Raw genomic sequence first — 20,312 nt, 5'->3', positions numbered from 1 at the left:
AACGAATTTCGATAAAACAATCATAAAATTAACATCTCGAGAGTCACATTACTTCATCAATATCGCCTTACTGTCGTAATGATTGAGTTTTTACCGGTAAGATTTTAAAACTATACGGATACATCTTTGCTTTTGTAAGTAGAATATTATCATATATAATTTGTTTTTATTCAGTTAAATGTAACGTTAGGCAGTTTTACATAATATATTTAACTGCATTTGGTAGTTGAACAATGCAAACCAGGTTTTCGAATATGTTAATATATCCCATTAACATATTAAAAGAAAACATTACAATAGCTATGAAAAATACCTTAAGAGATGACTATTTAAATGCACGAGTTTAATAAAACTTATTATACAATCAGTTATAATTACAATTTTTTCCGATGAAATAATTATTAAAGGAAATATTCATATATACTTATACTCCAAATTGGTTCACAAAGTATACTACCGTATATAAAAACAAGGAGAGTCGTGTTATGCAATAATGAGACAATAAATGCATTATTATATACATTTCTTATATAATTTTCAACTGTATACATTTGAACCATTTTATATATTTCATTTATTTAAATAACACTATAAAATAACTCGTTCTATATGTTCAAATTTGTTCCTTGGCATATTATTGCATAAAACCATATCTCGAATTATACTAGCAGCCCATAAGGGTGACGATGACGCTGAGCAGTGCGGCTGACAGAGGGTACTGAAGCCGCAGCTGACCTCCGTGCTGCATGGCTGCTGGATGCTCTCCTGTTTGGGTCGAGAGATCAGAATAATCTGGTTAAAATGATCACAGAAATAATATAAAGGATGTATTAGTTATCAAATTAATAGATCATTCGAGAATAAGTCGTGTTGTTAGTAATCATGATTTCTTTGGAAGTATTAAATTGGACTCAAAATCGTTTATTTTATTCAATATGTAATTTGTAGCCTTTTGATCTGTAAATACGTAAGCTTTTGAATAACGACTCGTGGACAATTAATAGATACTAAAATGATTAATACTAAGCAAGACTAATCATTTTTGTAGTGATTATTCCGCCTGACACCAAAATAATTAATTTTCTGCTAAACGTACATCCGAGTGATTATTTTATTTAACATCGGTACTACGATAAAATATATATACATATAATATATTATTCTTTTGTGTAATAATACAATCGTAAATGATCTTTATGAGTACGCTGTAATTCAAGAAAATTTGGCAACATTTTTGGATATCTCTCTGCAATTTTTGGACATGATCCAGTGATAAGAATTTTGCCCGCGAATCGTAAAAGAAGGTTATGGCAATTGTATGTTTTCAATTATATTCCTTTGTTATCTTGTCATTTATAACATGTTATCTTTCAAAAGGAATTTGGCAATGTATTTATGTGGATAACGAGTATCTTTTCAGATTAAAATCGAGGATAATATTTGTTGGAAATTCTTTATACGTATTTTGTATTCTTACTGAATTATAATATCCTAGTTGTGGATGTACTTCAAAGCCCTCTGTGATCGCCTTAAGCACTTATCATTCACTTTAAGTGCTACTAAGATCAGATCAGATTTCTTAAATAACAGATAATATTATTTTATTTTTAATCGTATTTTACGCTTACCACTTAAAACATGAACGAGAACGGATCGCGGGTTAGCATTAGCCGGCGCGCAGGTATAACGACCGGAGTCAGGTGTCCGCGCCTTCTGCACGAGAAGATGGGATGTGGTCATTTCCCCCTTTTCGGTGATCACTGATACGCCACCGCGCGGAGAATCATAGTTGATTTCCTGTAAATATCTTAGAATTAAGTATCGTCATAGTCATTATATTGGAAGAAAAGTATATACACGAACCGAAAGAAATATCCGTCGGAAAAATACTTTAAAATAGAATAAACATCATTGTTTGCCATCGTTACGATCTGAAATATTCTTATTTTCCTCCTAAATGTAAAAATAGAACGCTTTCGTTGTTAACGCTTTTAACTCGACCTTGATATAAAAACACGTTCTATTAAAATATTTAAATACTCGTGCGAACAATACAATTAATTTGTAATCAATAAAATAATTATAATATAGACTTCTAAAATGGAATATTTAAACATCGAAGGTAGCTCAAATAACTTTTGCAGACATCAAGTATTATTAGATTAGGAATTTATATTTTTCAACTACTCACATATATACAGTGTAAGTGAAGGCATAAAGGACATCATCTTAGTTCCTAAGGCTAGTGGTGCATTGGTAACAATTATTAGGAACGATAAATATAAATACTCTAGATATTTTTATCGTAAAATAAAGAGTTAGAGCCTTTTATTTTCTTGAGAAGACGGTTCAAAGCTTATTCTGACGAGCTTGCTCCAATTCGGGTTGGTGGATACACATGTGGCAAATTATCCAACACATACAGGTTTCCTGCCAATGTCTTTCATCACAGATGATAAAACTACAGAAAATAAATGATGCCTCAAACTAACAATCTTGTATTAAGAGCCACATGTATCGGCTTTATTAATTGAAGCTTGACCACTACTATTTGGTAGACAGAATAGTACTGATACTGGTTAGGATGGAACGCGAAAATCTAGAATATGCCCATGTATTCTTGATATTCAAGATATGTAGATTATAATGCTCAGGACACATATGTTATGAAAATAAATTGTATGCTGTAAATGCTCGCATAAGACCTTTATTATGGAAGAAAAAAGGGCCGTTTTTGAAAAATTATAACGTCGAAAATTTCAACGGCAGAGAGATTATTGAAAAAGTTAATAGCACGCGAGTGTGTTTACAGGAAGTATTTTGTTTTACAGAATATTCCAGAGCACACACAGAGTCTGTTGAATATTTTTTGATATCAGAATCTCGAGAGAAGATGCAAATGACGCTTTCATTTTCTCATCAATTTTCATTCAAAATGCGCTTTGCCGAGATGAATAATGTTTTTCATAATCTATTACCTGCAAGGAAAACCTTAACGATGTCAAACGTAAAATAAAAACACTCAAAATAAAGCTTAATGCCTTTTAATCATAGGTGAAATAAACAGCCCATAAAAATATTTGCGCTAAATTGTGAGTAATCTATATTATATTACAGATGTAAAAGTAACTTTGTCCGTTACGTTTTCACAGTCAAACTGAACCGAATTTTATGAAATTTGGGTATGATGCAAACTTGAACCCCAAGAACGAACTTAGAAACTCAATATTTGAAAATTTCATTTATTATTAGAACAATATTCTATTATAAAACATATGTTATATAGTCTAAAACAATAACAATTCAAATCCTTTGGTAACTTTTATTGAGATATCGTTTGAATTATGGAACGTAGTGCTTAACGTTTCACTACCATGGAGAAACCAATAAATGTGTCTCAAAAAACAAAGAATATACCCTAAATTTACTCAAAATATTATAATATCTTATCTAGAAGAACAGATTTGATCCATGACAGTTTTACAACGTATAAGCTGTCATAATTTCTAGAAATTGCTTTGGTGTATAAAGTTTTTGAAAGAGTAATCTAGTCTGCAAGTAATAAAAATAACACATATTAATTTAAAACCTTATAAAAAAAAGACCCGCTGAGTTTCTTTCGCCGGTTCTTCTCAGGTCAGGGTGTTCCTTTTTCCGAACCGGTGGTAGTGTTTAATTTGACCATCAACAAGAAAGTGTAATGCTTCTATGTTGAATAAAGGAATTTGAGTTTGAGTTTATAATCTAGTCTGGATTTTCAAATAAAAGAAATTCACATAGTGAGCTAACTTTTCACTTCTCAAGAGATATATTAAGAATAATAAAACTTTTTAATAAATTCCCGCTCTACGTTTAATTTTACCGTAAAACTAAATATCATACATAAAATTTGTACCTGAATTTAATGCAGAAATTGGTTTTTCATGATAAACTAATGCGGAAATTGGTATTTAGCAGTGGTCTCATAAATCAATAACTTCTGAAATATTTGACAATCTACAAAGTCAATGTGCTGTAAACTAAATATTTTATGACTAAATATTATAATTACCAAACCAAGCCATGCCTCAATCAATTGACTCTTTAAATATGTTACAAGTAATTTCTCGTCAACTTTGTAATTGGCTTAGAAATAGTTTCAATACTTCAAAGCAATATCGGCAGATGTCACAAACAGAATGAGATCTCTAGAAGAAAGGCATGCCCGAGAGACATGTCAATATACGTCAGAGCAAGCTTGAGCTGGATTCGATCTAACAATGGATTCGGGCTTTATTTTATTTTCTGGCAGCGCAATTGCGAGGTTGCTTGCAACTCATTTTGGCATGGATTCAAATAAGCCGTGAGTTTCTTGTGAATAAATCCAGAGGAACTTTCCTGGAGGGTGTTCGCCAAATGTTCTGCATCTGTGATTGCGTAATTCGATGCAAACAGATGTATGTGTGGTGGCTTATATGTGACGTAAGCGGATTTACGAGAACGCGAGCCATTTGATAAATCTCATACTGTTAAAGTTGCGAAGTTGGAAGATTTTTCGAGAATATTACAACTCAGTTGAGACGATATATGCCTATATTGTTTGACAACATTTTGTGTTATGCACTTAGTAGAACGAATTTTGTTAAGTGTATTGAATTTAAAATTGAAGTACAACGATCTTCTAACATTAACGTTTTGATATTATATTCTTGCGTGACTTGAAATGAACTTGTAGCTGATGCGCTAGAGTATTATTATCTTAATAGAAAGAAGAAAGTCAGGCATTTGGGTCATATTATTCTCAATATTCACAATTATTTGAGTGTCAAGTGAGCCGAGATGGCCCAGTGGTTAGAACGCGTGCATCTTAACCGCTGATTTCGGGTTCAAACCCAGGCAAGCACCACTGAATTTCATGTACTTAATTCGTATTTATTGCGGTGAAGGAAAACATCGTGAGGAAACCTGCATGTGTCTAATTTCAATGAAATTCTGCCACATTTGTATTCCATCAACCCGCATTGGAGCAGAGTGGTGGAATATGCTCGAAACCTTCTCCTTAAAGGGAGAGGAGGCCTTAGCCCAGCAGTGGGAAATTTACAGGCTGTTAATGTAAAAATGTAATGTAATGAGTGTCAATGCTCTTCAAAATGTAATTACATCGGCACACACCCGGAATACAAAAAAACAAAATGTCGCTACGCTTATTTGGGAATAAAATACTGATGGACGGGTGGTATTGACCCATACTTGCATAAAATCTTGCTATAAGTAATAAAGGCGTACATCCAACGCAAAGTGTTAAATACTTAATTTGGTCGTGCTGTTATGCTGTTGAAAGGCAGACCGCCTTTGTTAACGGACGGCGTCTTTGTATAAATATGTTATAGATTTTTTGCATATCACGGAGGATTAAACAGCCCACATCCTTTGCAACAGCCTTTATTGTGGAACATTTAAACGATTTTAGTTATAATTCTATATAAAAAGTAGTATATCTATATTAATTTGGGTTTTAAACATAAATTCCATGATTTTGTAAATAGTTCCGTAGGTTTTCCTTATTTAGATCTCAATCGTATATTAATTGGGAAACACATCAGATAAGGAAAGGTCAAATAAATTTGTTATCATATAATATCCTTCTGACTGATTACGGTCACAGCTGCCATTATTAGGACTAACCATCCGCGCGGAACACATTATATACAAACATAAGCGCCCTCCCTATTTCCATAATATCATCCTCCGTAATATATAAATATATGTTATTATCGACACAACCGAAAAGATCAGGCACAGACTGTGCAAGACACATGCATATAACAAGTACTGCAATTGATCAGACACTCAGCTATTCCTGATAATTTCTTAACGAGAAACTTAATAACTAACTAGCCACATGTCTAATGAGGCTGAAGTATATGTTTTTTTTATTTTATGTAAACGGTAGGTAGCCGGCTAGTGGGCCACTTGATGGTAACCACCGCCGTTAGACATTGACGCTGTAAGAAATTCATTCCTTACATCACACTAATGCGCCACCAACTTTTGGAAGTAAGATGTCCCTTGTGCCTGTAGTTACACTGGCTCACTCACCCTTGAATTCGGAACATGCTTGGCGATGGAATATATGATGAAAGAGCAGTACTTAGTATTGTTCTGGTCCAGTTCCTCAAGGTTAATTGTGCATTGGTCTTATGAGGATGTTGGTTATGTCTTACAGTATCAATGTCTATACACAATGGTAGCATAACATCAGATAATTCATTTGCCAGTCCGCCTATATATACGATATAAAAAATAAACTTATTTACTTTAATAAATGACACTAAAATTGCTATAATGATTTTTTTATACTATAAAAGCGATGACCGCTTTAAGTATTTTGCTACCAATTTAAATTATCAAGTAGAGCTAGACGTTACGAAATTAAGGTTTTTAATGACTGTTCATTACCTCATCATTGTGGGTCCAGCGTATCGCGGGTGGTGGTTCCGGCGAGTGTTGGACGACACACGTTAGGTTGATAGTACTGCCCATGTTTATGAACAACTCTGGACCCCCCAAAATTGTTGTCAGCGGTTCTGTATATAAAAGGAAATTATTTAATTTTGGCGTTCTGTTTAAACGCGTTAAAGCAAAAATTATCAGACAGGTCACTGTTTAAAATATCTGGTCCAACATACATAATAATAGAATTATCAATGAATTACAAATCAAAGATCAAAAGAATAAGAAACTGCTATTGTAAGATATAAGGTTTAACAATAATTAAGTTGATTTGTTCCAAGGTTCTATGTAACGATTATCGCAAAACAAGTAATAAATAATATTAACCAAGTTAAGCTCAGATTAGTAGTTGCCGAGATTAGAATTATTGAAGATATGTCATGGAAAATAAATGTACCCATAACAGAATGTTAGATTGAAATCAAATAAAAAAATAAAATGATATAGTATTAAACCACCAGCCTGCATTAAGAAACATTTTGAAATCTTAATTAATCATGAAAGACAACCATATTTTTTTATTCTTTTGATTCGTTACAAATAGAAAATTTTATAATTATTTTTCTCCAGATTATTTTTTTGTATCTGCAAATCTTATTTATTATCTGCATTAAAAAAAATTCCAAAAATAAATTAATTAATATTCTAAAACGAAAACACGTCGATTTAATTTTAATTGAATACGCAAAGAAAATTTATGATAATACAAAATTACTAAAAGCGATAAATCTTAATCTAGTTTAAATAAAATTAATGGATTTACCGACAACAGAGAGGTACATTCTGTGACCGATTGGAGGGGTGGTGCCGACTTGGCACTCGTAGATACCGGAGTCACGCCGTTGTGGAAACCTTATCTGTAGATATTATCAAATTTACAAACTGTTCAAGTAAAACTTCAATATAAAACAAACAACAATATTCTTAAATTCAAGAAATTAATAAAAAAAAGACAACTTTTAATAAATATTAGAACAAAAATTGTTGAATATTTTACCAAGATTCGCTTGAAATTGTTTAAATTTGAGACGCATAACATAACATAACGCCCTATACAAAATGTATCAGGTAAAGTTAATAAAAAAGTTGCAAACTGTGTGTAATTATGTCTTATATACTTGTTCCAATATCAATAGCATCAAAGTTGCTCTGAATCAAATGGAGTATCGAGAGAATCGACCCAGCATTCACACACATATACTTCGCTTAATTAGTACATACCCTTGGGTGTTTTATTCGAGGACTTTAAGTACCTGTGTGTCGCAACTTTGATAAGATTTTCAAATTAACATATTATCTTTAGATGTTCCGTTTATTAATGGTCAGCTAGAAATTGGCTTGGAATTTGGTTAGTGAATTATTTAGCTTGCATGCGATGTGTAAAATACTGAAGCTGGGTCAAAGCCAAAAGACTCCACCTGCTGGTGAAGCAATGAAATTTGTGACCAGCCATTAACATCTATGAGACTGGGGCTGGTATGATTTTATAGACAAATAAAAAAATAACAGGAATCATAACAGTACTTGACAACAGTATGAAATCAGAAATGAAAACGAATTACATATCTAAACATATTCCAAAATTAAAATAGAAGATACTTTTATTAAATATTTTGTGAAAAATATACACCATTCAAATTATTCAGTCTTAATTTAAATTTCAGAAATAGAAAATCGACAGGAGTAATAAATTCATCGTTTATTTTATAATTTTGCAAAAGCAAAACGTCTAACGTTCTCATTACGAATTATTCGAATGGAAGCGTATCGTTCAGAAAAACCGAAGCGTAATAATTATTAATAATAATTTTATTAAATTAATTAATTAGTTCATCGACGAAATATATTTTAAGAAGATTATGACTGCTTCAAAACCCTTGGAACAAGAATGTGAACTTGTTTTTAATTAAATGGAAGAAAACACACAGAAATAATTACATTTCTGTGGTTTTGGAATAGAAACATTAAATTAAACAGTCGTTTATCAAAATCTCCAAAATATATATAATTATGTCATAACATATGCAGCGCAAAATTTGTTACCGGGATGCAATGATCAAACAAAATGAAGGATATCAAAGTTTCAGTGAAGCATCAAACGAGTAATAATATTAGTCGTGAACAAACGGAAAATGAAATTCAACTGAGGAAGACGCCATTTTGAACGGTCCGTTGTAAAGTTGGAGATAGTTTGGCATACTTGTAAAGGTTCGTGGCGTTAGTTTCAAGTTCTATTATACAATCTTTAACCTAATGTTGGCAAACGACTGAACCACGATATTCGCCTAAGTTGGACACCACGTATTAGCTTATTTGAGGAGTTGGCGTGACTTTATGCTATGTATCTGATGTTACCTCATAGCGCAGTGCAGTTCTTATATAACTTAGTATAGTAATTGGTTAAAGATCGTGTAGTATATATTTATTTATTTGTTTAATACATATTTCCCTTTTTTAAGCTGTAAGTAATTATACTAGGGACGATTTTGGAGCAACTTTTTTATCTCACCTTTAGTATCCAGTCTTCAGTGTGAGGATTGTGGACGCTGATGAACCTCTGATCTGAAGTGTAGGTCATCCTTCCAGAAGTCAAGAGATGTATGTCTCTATGCCTGATCCATGACACCTTTAAAAAAATAGGAAATTAAAATGAATGTTTTTTAAATTTTTATTTAAAATCATTTTGATTTCAGATTAGCGTATGATTAATAAAGTAGTATCATACGAGATTATATTTTTGAAAAAAGGCTTAGATCCAGTATTCATAAAATTTCATACATGCTGTGTAGATTTAATTGTACTACTGATTTTCTTATCAGTAATTAATTATAGAATCTATATTCCTAACCAGCTTTTAATTTGACGATGATTAAAATGACTAGTTCAATAATTATGATTTTATTTTGAGAAGTTTATAGTTTGAAATTCGATATTTTAAAATAAATCTTGGTTTTCAACTCCAAATTACCGAATTAATTTCTCTTTGTACGCATGTTAAAATGTTTCGCATCGCGTCTTTAAAAAATGATAAGGTCGATTCGAGGTGATAAAAATGTATACTAATATTATAAAGAGGTAAAATTTGTTTGTCTGTATATAGGGGAGTATCTTCGGAAATACAGATCCAATTTTAATTATTTTTCTTTACTTGCAGTAAGTTACATTGCTGCTATAGTTGCTTTTCCTGAATGCTATAGGGTAGATGCGATGACGGGTAGGTTTGATAGTATTATATCAATACAAAACTTAGTCTTACAAAACTGCAAATAATCTAGATTGTTATAGATTCTAAGAATCCATATAAACTAGGTGGATATTATTTGATTCTTAGATTGTCAAATATAAAGATAATTATAACTACGATAAATTGATAACAATCATCTCAACAGAGATAATTTCATCTACCGCACTATTTACTGTTCTCGAGTAAAAAAAATCTTCCAATTTTATCCCACATCTACGGCGAGCCAAAAAACTTATTCTATTTAAGTTTTCAATTTAAGATAAAAAAATAAACAAATGTTGAGAACATTATCCTAAGTAACCGATAAAAAAAACATTGAATAATAAATTTTGCGAGGAAATTTGGCTTACGAATCCGGAATAAGGATTATTCTTTCTTCTTGTTTGATTGTATCCGTTTAGTGGACTCAAGAGTATATATCACTAAATATTAGTTGTGAATATTTTATACAAAAATAAAATATGTGTCATATTATTCGTTAAACGAGCGCTACTTTATTTATTATTTTATTTTATTGGTGCTAGATGATATTGGGTTAAACCTGAGGGGGCTCAGTGATTAGACCAAGAAAATATTGTTCAAAGATTGCGGGTAACGACTGAAAGCACCTCTTAATTTTAAATAAGCTTAATTTATATTAATATTCCATCTCGTGTTTTGCGATGAAAAACATCACAAGGGAACCTGCATTCGTTGGATTAAAATCTGTCACGTATCTTCCAGCTCGCATTGGAGAAACGAGGTGAAATAAGCTCTAAGCCTATAGTTTAATATACTTAGCATATAAACCAGGCCACCACTTTAATGAAGAGTATTCTTCAAAATGACTAGGAGTTATGAGTAATTGCGTAATGTAATGTTAAAAAATATTAATAAGGGCAACGAGAATCGCGCTTCATAATATCCCGATTTAATAGATATAATAAACGTAACGTCTTCTTAATGGGCTGATGCCTCTCAGGAAATATGGACTATAAAATTGAAAATGCTTCTTTAAAATGAATCTGTGCTAAAACTTTTTGCTCAAGCCCCATTTAAGAATATTTTCAATGAGATTGCGACAAAAATTACCGACCCAAAATAATTTAGCACGTGTGATGACTCGTAAAGTTGTTATGTGTTTAATTCAACCGTGAAGAAAATCGCGAGGAAACCTGCCTCTCTCATAATATTCCGTAATATGCACGACAAGTTCGGGAGCGTGATTGGTTCTGCAATAACCTTTCAGTCGCCTTTTCTTAAGATGAGATTATTTTGGTACATTATGGACTGTTACTTAAAAAAACTTAACTGTATTGCTATTTTTTTCATTATCTAACTCAATGTCACTTTTTGGTATTGAAGAACGAAATATTGACATTTAAAGAAAAAAAAATATTACAACTTCAATAAACAGAAGTTGCTTAGTGCATCTTTTGTTATATTGAAGTTGTACAAAGAAAAATAACTCAAATTAAATTTATTGAAAGGTTTTATATGTATAACAAAATTTTCTAAAGCTAGGAGTGGTGTGGGCAACGGTATCTATTTTTTTTTTGTAATTAAGTGTAAAATTTTAACGGAAATTTCAGTTCGCTTAGTAAAGTTTCTTTTTTCAACTGTATAATGCTCTTAGAGCAAATAATGGCATTGCAATTTGTAAATTATAATCAAGTAGTTCAACTATCAAACAAACATAGTGATCTATGAAGCCAGTAGCTTCTGTTCTGTCTATCTTAATATACATACATATATTACCCCTCTGTACTCGGCTGACCCAATTAGAACCGATATTTGAGTGGGTCCTTGGGATTTGTTTTTTATAAATATAAATCTTATAACGTCCGTGCGAAGTGAGGACGGGTAGCTAGTTTAACAGATATTTAAATATAAACATATACTTATAAAGGTATTATTTTAAAACGATAAGCGTAACCAAGCAATTGACTCATTTTTAACGTCTTTTATAATTACACTCGTATATTATAACCTAAACTTCAAAGTATCGGTTCACTTGAAAGTTTTAGTGGATACGTATATCAAGATACGTTCAGTCGATAGACATGAGAAATGCAAAATCTTAACAAATGTTGTCTCAAAGAGACTAGCCAACGCAGGTAACATTAATTATACTGCGCAAATTTGAGCGCAACCACTGGTGAATAGTAATCCGCCGGGACGCCGAATTAGGCAAGTCAAAAACTTTTATCATTGATTGGTTGACCCTAAGATCTCACCATCTGAGGCCTTATTATCTAGCCACTAGATCAATGAGGTACTAAAGTCAATTATTCAAATAAATATAATAATAATCCTTAATGTCTTGACTGGTTTGATTAAAATTATAATCAAGGGGTATTCCAACCACTTACACTAATTTAAGTTATATGATGCGCGTGCACAGGGTGACTTCACAATCTACGTACATTTTGCTCGCTAAATGGTTCGGCTAAACGGGTCGTTCGAAATAGAATCACACGACTACAAATTTAAATTGCGTACGTTTAAATTTATCAGTAAAGGCAGTGGTAAAAAAGAAATATATTACAATTATTATTATTCTATCATTAATAAATATATAATATTTATTTTATTGTAATTATTTTTAAATGATCTAGTAATCTCTTTTAGTTAGCTATTTATTTTGAAATTAAAAAGGATGGGATTTCATAGACGATGAATGTAATATTATAAAAAACCAACAAAGACCATTGTAACATCAACGTAACGACAAAAGAACTGCTATATTTTGAAGGTTTTTGCTTGTTAAAACATTCTGAAAGGATATTTATTCGTAATTCAACTGTTTACAAAGACCATCTCCGGAATGTATAAGAGCTCTTTAATTGAAACAGAAATGTTTTATTCAAAGGTCGAAATGAATTCAATAGGTTGCTGAAGGATGTCAATTACTAAGTATTTGGGTGTGTTGCTATATATTTGTATTTTATATTCACTGCGTCTTTGTAATTTGGTTATTTTATGGAGAGACTAGGTTTAACAGATAACAGTTACTAGTTCTTATTCGATTTAACCTTAAAGCTTTTATCAAGAATAGCGATTTCGAACTTCTTACAATAGAAGTAATAGTTATCATTTTGTAAATTCTCAATATTATGGTTTTTGGAATTTAATATACATATATAAATAGAGACGTGTCGTGACGTGTACATTACCGATTAAATAAACTGTTAAATTGTTAATAATTCTGGCAGATATTAATACTGTTGCAAAGCATTACACAAAACAAACTAACTTATAATTGAATTTTAAAAATAGTTTAAATACCACTATTAAACGAAAAAATATAAACTGGGAGTCTTGAAGTATTAAAACAAAATTCTATAAAAATCATCAGATTTTGGCACTTAGACAATATTAATTTTTTTTTCGTTATTGCTTAGAATAAGAAAAAATCAATTAAAATATATCATCCTGCTTAATATTTATCAAGCCAAGTGTTATTAGAATCAGTTTTACGTGCTTACTAAAAACGAAAAATATGTAAAATATAAGTTTTAATGAGATTAGTTTTCTAGCTAAGTGTTGCATATTGTACCCAAGTGAAGCCAGGACGGGTAGCTTAAGTATAAAAATATTATGACAAAGCTGTACGTATTTTTACTACGTAATATTACCGCTGTACCGTTAGACATAGCTGAATATCATCATGATATAGGTATCTATATCATGATGATAAGATCATACATATTAGGAAAATGCACTAACCGTTCTGTTACCAAGATCATGGACTCTGCAGTTCAACTGTGCTGTCTTTCCGACGAGAGCTGTGACGTTCCTTGAATACGCTACATCGAAGTGTGGTCCTCTTTGCGTAAGTCCAAGGTCGACATCTGTGTACTCCAACTCTTGGACACCATCTGAGTTAAGTCCATTTGTATTGTCTGTGCAACCTAGTAAAGAGAATAGAAGATTAATAACATGAATACATTTAAATTATTTTTTTTTTATTTAGGTTTTGAATTGATATACATATTTCCTAAAATATGACTCTGAAATTTCAAACTATTTTCATATTAAAATGAGTGTCTAACTGGACAGTAACATTTCTTTCGCGGAAAAGATCGGACGCCTATTCCACCCTTCTCCTCCAATGTGAGTTCCTGGATGCACGTATGAAAGAATTTCATCTGATCATGTAGGTTTCCTATTGACATTTTCCTTCAATGCCGAGAAGCAAACAAAAACTCAGAAGCTTGTCCGGGAAACCCCTTTAAGTATCATTAAGATTCATTTTTTGATGTTTTTTATGACTGTAAATTTATCGAAAACAAATATTGAATATCTAAGGAAGTAATTCAAACTATTATGAATGTAAAGTGTTCATAGTTTGTACTTTATCACGAAAAAATCTGATAATTGACCAATGTAGTAAAATTCATCAGCTAGAGAATATTTATCAGGATTATGTTAGTTTAGTCCCGGGTATATTAAATTAAATTGAACCTTGCTTATACGAAAGAACTATTTATATATGAATATCAAATATGTTGATTATTAAGCTCTACACAGAGACATCAGTGTAGGCATAATCCCTGCCCACATATGACCAGGTATAATCTAACGCTAAAAAACATTCAGGACTTTAATAAGAATCTTGGTAGTTTTTGTTTGTGAGATAATAAAATTAATTTTATTTTTATTTACCATTCATCCAAATTTCCAATATTAAGCCTACATATATAAAATTTGAAATTAGAGATGAACTACGTTAAGATAAAAAATGCCTTAGCAAGAAGAACTTCTGCGACACATCCAATCCGTTCTAGAAACTTCAATCTCCTTTTCACAGATAAAGTTTTTCCAGCTCGCGAGATTAATGGGCTATTACAATTTATATCAGATAGTGAACTTGTACAAAAATCTAATTCATTCGAGAGTTTATTGAAGCTGTATAAAATCTTTACATATGTACTCAACTGAATTTAAATCTTGTGCTTCTTTCGCCATTTTTACGAGATAATACAGCAATCCTAATAACTACTAACCTAACCTAATCCTGATAAATATTCTCTAGCTGATGAATTTTACCACATTGGTCAATTAGCAGATTTTTTCGTGATAAAGTACAAACTATGAACACTTTACATTCATAATAGTTTGAATTACTTCCTTAGATATTCAATATTTGTTTTCGATAAATTTACAGTCATAAAAAGCATCAAAAAAATGTGTGTGGACCGTTCTTCTAAACAAAACACTTAATAAAATTGTTTGAATTGAGAACCTTAAGTAGTTCATGAATCGTCAACGATTTTGTTTGTAGATGTTGTTAACGGGTCTTCAGTTTTTTGGCTTTTAGTTGTGTCAACAGGACATAGATTATTTCGCCAATGTCATTTGTGATAGAGCAGACACGAAGGAGATTGATCGGTACCGGGTCTTAAGTCGAACAATGATCCTCTTTTTGTAATCATTGATTCGACACTCGAAAGACAATACAACATTGTTTAACTAATACCAACATATTTCGTTAAAAACATACGAATGTTTGTAGTTAGACAATTCTCTCAGGAAGTTATAAATGTTGAAGGTTTTCCGTAACTCTGAGAATTTTTTCCGTAATCACAATTTATTTCGACTAAATGTAGTGAACCACTTTAATATCAGCATTCCGTGCATTGCTACTTAAACGACATCGTCTAATATAGAAGAAAGAATCTCACTTATTTGTGGTAAGTTTTATAAATGGTAAAACTCAGAATAAACAATTGTTAGAAGGATTTTAATAATATTTTTGGCCATTGTTGGAAATTTACCGTATACCTAACAAATTACTTATACTCCTTATTACAGACAATTTTATAACCTAGCGAGGATTTCAGTACTACACCCAATTGATTTAAATAAGATTAATTTTTACAAACCAATTATAAAATTAAACTGCTCTGTTCAATCCCTTTTTTTTAATGAGTAAAAATGTATTATTATTTATTATTATAAATTGAGAGAAATATATATATATATATATTTTTGTGATATTAGTAGGCCCATCTAGGGGCAAATGAGTCATGCGATCGTATGTGGTGACCAATATAGACATTGCCACTGTGAGAAATATTAACGATCCCTTATATCGTCCCTCGTGCGGCTCAAAGCGGAACACAGCAATACTAAATAACGCTGTTTGGCGGTAGAATTTGAATATTTCGAAAACAATAAAAAAAATATTCTAGTATTATTTTCGTTTTTTTAAATTGATATCACCAAAGATTCAAAAACCGAAAAGGTTTTGTTTTGTATTGATCTTATATACGCAGACATGATTTATAAACACAGTAATCATTTAATTGAAGCTAAACCACTTGTGTTATGGAAAATCAGAAGTATCGACGGTACCACAAACACCCAAACCCAAGACAACATAGAAAACTAATGAACTTTTCCTACATCGACTCGGCCGGGAATCGAACCCGGGGCCTCGGAGTGGCGGAACTATGAAAACCGGTGTACACACTACTCGACCACGGAGGTCGTCATATATATATAATATTGGATCCATTCATGCACATTTTATACAAATTCGACAATTATACGATTTGTGGGTTTTCCAAGATTTCAGTGTTCTAAGTGCCAACAGCGACTATACAGTATTTATTTTTACAATTATTACAGAAACAGTATGAGTTTCATATTCTATGCATAATTAATACTAGTTGCTCCGCGCGTTTTCATCCGCTTAAAACGGCACTACTCCGACCCGTGTTAAAAAGTCTATAACCTTCCTCAAAATGTAAAAAGGATTTTTCAAATCCGATTAGCAGTTTCAGAGATTAACGCGTATAGTCAAAAAACAAAATACTCTGCTTCATTGTACAGTACATACACTTTTTAGTTTTTTCACTTGGTGGTAGAGCTTTTTGAAAGCTTCACCAACTTATCAGAAATTCTACCACCAAAACAGCAATACTTAGTATTTTTGTGTATTCGGTTTGAAGGATGAGTCAGCTAGGATAACTACATAACTACAGGCACAAGGGATATACACCTCCGGGGTTTGACGACCTCCGTGGTCGAGTAGTGTGTACACCGGTTTTCATGGGTACGCCACTCCGAGGCCCCGGGTTCGATTCCCGGACGAGTCGATATAGAAAAAGTTCATTAGTTTTGTATGTTGTCTTGGGTCTGAGTGTATGTGGTACCGTCGTTACTTCTGCTTTTCCATAACACAAGTGCTTTAGCTACTTACATTGGGATCAGAGTAATGTATGTGATGTTGTCCAATATTTATAAAAAAATATTTATTATTTACAATATTTATAAACATCTTAGTTCCCAAGGTTGGTGGCGTATTGGTGTTTGGAGTAATGGTTAATATTCATTATTCTAAAACCAATGGGCAGTCTATTTACCATTGGCTGGCATATAGCCGTGCACTTGCCTACTTCATAAAAAAAAGAATGTTATCAAGTAACGATATTTTCAATTTAAAATTATAATTATTTCAAAAGATTTCAAGGTAGAAAATAATTTACATTCTATTTCGTACATCTGGTTATGACGTTGATTTCATCCTTTATAGCTTTATAATTGTTACCGTTTGTAGGAACATTATTGGATATCTTAGCGTCACTTACTGACACTTTGTGTTACTCAGTGGGATATCCATTGACGTCTGTGTTAATGAGCGAAGCTGTACGCTTAACATGGATAAGCTCGAGCTCCAATATGTTCTCAGATTCATTCGATGATAATCCAGTATAATCGATCATATGTCATCGAATATTTTCATTAATAAGATGATTTTTATCCAACACAACTTTTAAATATATTTTAATATTATGATTAGACTTTGTCATTTCAATATTTAATTATTCCGATTGTATCTGATTATTATTATTGATGACATTAATTTCACTTGTTACGAGGTAATCGAGTATTTTGTTTCAAGATTTTGTATTTATTTATAATCAACTTTCTGTAATCTCGACCGTACTGTTCAATTTCCAATGTGTATTTTCCGTCGCATGTGTCTTTTAATCTGTGCCCTCTCGGCACAAATAAAAGCCAAAATAAAAAAAAAATAACAACATGTTTGTTTATTCTACACAAAATTGCTCTTTAACGATTTATCGTTTCATAGCGCCGGAATTCTTGCTACCTTTCTACGTAGTCATGATTAGTATATTAAAATCTTCATAAACTTAACAATGTAAACTATTTTCATGAATTCCTAATACTTTTCCAACAACATAATAAACTCGGTAATCATTGCTATAATATTGAACATGATGAAAACACTATTTTAGTAAGTGACTTTGGTCCAGGCACAACATTACGGGACCATTCAGTGCAAGGACGGCTATTGTGCCAGCTGATTCATGGGGCAATAGATCTTAAAATATAGCTACGAATGTAGATATTAAGGGCGTGAGTCCTTTGAATACTGCAGGAGATATCGCAAGATTACTTACTAAGATACCCTTTCTTTTGGTTCAAGTAAAGTATCAGTCTGTGAATGTCCCATTGCTGGGCTAAGGCTTCCTTTTAAGGAGAATCTTTGGAGCGAATTCGGAGAAGATTCTCCAATTCGGGTCTGTTTACAATTTTGAGAATTTCACCGAAAAACTACTCATGAAGGTTTCATCATGAACGTCACGGTAGAATGCGAAAACAATCCCGTGACGCCCGCCGATGGGGGGGAGGAGGGAACTGCTGACTTTTTAGTAGTTACATATACCGATATACTATGGCGTGTTAGGCGTTAAAAGTTCCGTCGAGTCCTACATACCCCCAACTTCATGTAGGGGAAATACGCAACGTTTCCCAGCGAGAGAAAAAAAGGTTTACACAAGATGGTCTCCTTCGAGAAGCTATCTGGAAACCGGCTGTCTTGGTATGGGCATGTTATGCGGAGGAATGAGGACCATGTTGTGAGAAAGGTTTTGAAAATGGATGTGGATGGATATAGAGGTAGGGGAAGACCCAAGAAACGATGGATGGATTGCGTGAAAGACGATATGGTTAGAAAGAATGTTACTAGTGAGATGACGTCCGACAGAGAAGTATGGAAGAAGAAGACATGCTGCGCCGACCCCAAGTAAAATTGGGATAAGGGCAGGAGGATGACGAATGATGACAAGATGGTCTCCTTCACCGCCGAGCACGAGATGAAAAATAAACGCAATTTTGGTTTAATTCTGTTGTATAATATGGAACTTGTTATAATTGTAAATTATATTTCAATAATAGTGAACAATGAATATTATCGTATATTTCTACTTCATTTATATTTCAAAATCTATCATCTGCTTCTTGGGTGTGCTCGAAATCTTTCCTTTTTTATGTGAACATACGCTACATAACGCTGTTATCCATGACGTCATTTTTTAATAACATTCTTAAGTGGACGGACTTGCGTGAATGGAACACCTGATAGTAAGTGGTCACTAAAGGCTATAGACACTGGCACCGTAAGAGATTTTAATCATTCCTTACACTGACGATTCGCCACCTGCCCTATTGCCTGTAGTTACACTGGCTAACTCAACATTCAAACCGGAACACAACAACACTGAGTACTGCTTTTTGGAATAATAGTATAGTAGAACATCTGTTGAGTGGATGGTACCTACCCAGATGGGATTACGCAAAATTTTACCACCATTGTAATGACAAAGGTAACATACATTTAGAATGTAGATTTAAATAAGAATGAAACTCAATAGTTCTCATTTTCTCGAATGAAATTCAAAGTGCACTATTAAATTTATATTTTTTGTATTGTTTTCTATGTATTCAATAGTTAAGCGGATGGACGATCAGATGGTAAGTGGTCACCTTTGCCTGTAAGAATTGATATCCTCTCGCCAATTCGTATAACGTGTACCTTATCGCAAGCGCTGTTGGTTCTCAAATTACATTTGATAATAATTGATTGAGTATAACCGATTGTTTATTACCGAATATATTTATTATTAAAAAGATCTTTGTGCTAAACAATTTTTAGGCATATTAAATAATTACCTCAACCTCCGTGGTCGAGTAGTATGTACACCGGTTTTCAAGGGACGCCACTCCGAGGTGCCGGGTTCGATTCCCGATGTAGTAAAGGATGTAGTTTTCTATATTGTCTTGGGTCTGGGTGTTTGTGGTACCATCGTTACGTCTGATTTTTCAAAACACAAGTGCTTTAGCTACTTACATTGGGATCAGAGTAATGTGTTTGATGTTGTCCAATATTTATTATGTTTATTTATTATTAAGGCTTAGCCATTTTAATATTTAATTGGTCCGAATTTATCTAATTACAATTATTAATCAGGTTCATTTAATATTATTACGAGAAAATCAAATATTTGCTGTCTAATGTCATGTGTAATATCGTTGTGGAATATGCTCCAATCTTTTCAAGTCAAAAGCTGCAGTGGGTTATCTACAGGCTATTATTAAAAGCCTGTACAGATTATATAGCTGCATATCGCGCGATGTACAGCTATATCGCATGGAGGTTTACTTTAACAGTTGTAATAGATCCTAGCTTAGTCGGACTTAAGTTGTAATCGCGCCAGACTCGTAGTTGTATAATGGAGAATTTGTTTCGAAGTACATCTGGACCGGAATATTTACTTGCGAT

At 32.4% G+C, this 20,312-nt stretch overlaps 1 protein-coding gene across 1 annotated transcript in view; it reads right to left on the bottom strand.

Moving 5' to 3' along the window:
- Nucleotides 1-370: 370 nt before the first annotated feature.
- Nucleotides 371-20,312, bottom strand: part of LOC113398559 (zwei Ig domain protein zig-8-like) — a 204,656-nt gene continuing 184,714 nt past the window's right edge. Inside the window, exons 4-9 of the mRNA XM_026637349.2 lie at nucleotides 13,445-13,629; nucleotides 9,002-9,118; nucleotides 7,256-7,349; nucleotides 6,439-6,566; nucleotides 1,629-1,797; nucleotides 371-765 (exon numbers count right to left, since the gene is read on the bottom strand). Coding sequence (XP_026493134.1) covers nucleotides 665-765; nucleotides 1,629-1,797; nucleotides 6,439-6,566; nucleotides 7,256-7,349; nucleotides 9,002-9,118; nucleotides 13,445-13,629 — 794 coding nt within the window. The 3' untranslated portion in view covers nucleotides 371-664. The remainder of the gene's footprint in view (nucleotides 766-1,628; nucleotides 1,798-6,438; nucleotides 6,567-7,255; nucleotides 7,350-9,001; nucleotides 9,119-13,444; nucleotides 13,630-20,312) is intronic.

The sequence above is a fragment of the Vanessa tameamea genome, chromosome 18, assembly GCF_037043105.1.
Source record: "Vanessa tameamea isolate UH-Manoa-2023 chromosome 18, ilVanTame1 primary haplotype, whole genome shotgun sequence".
Classification (NCBI taxonomy): domain Eukaryota; kingdom Metazoa; phylum Arthropoda; class Insecta; order Lepidoptera; family Nymphalidae; genus Vanessa; species Vanessa tameamea.
Note: the sequence above shows the minus strand (reverse complement) of the source record. Positions and strands in the feature narration are given on the sequence as shown.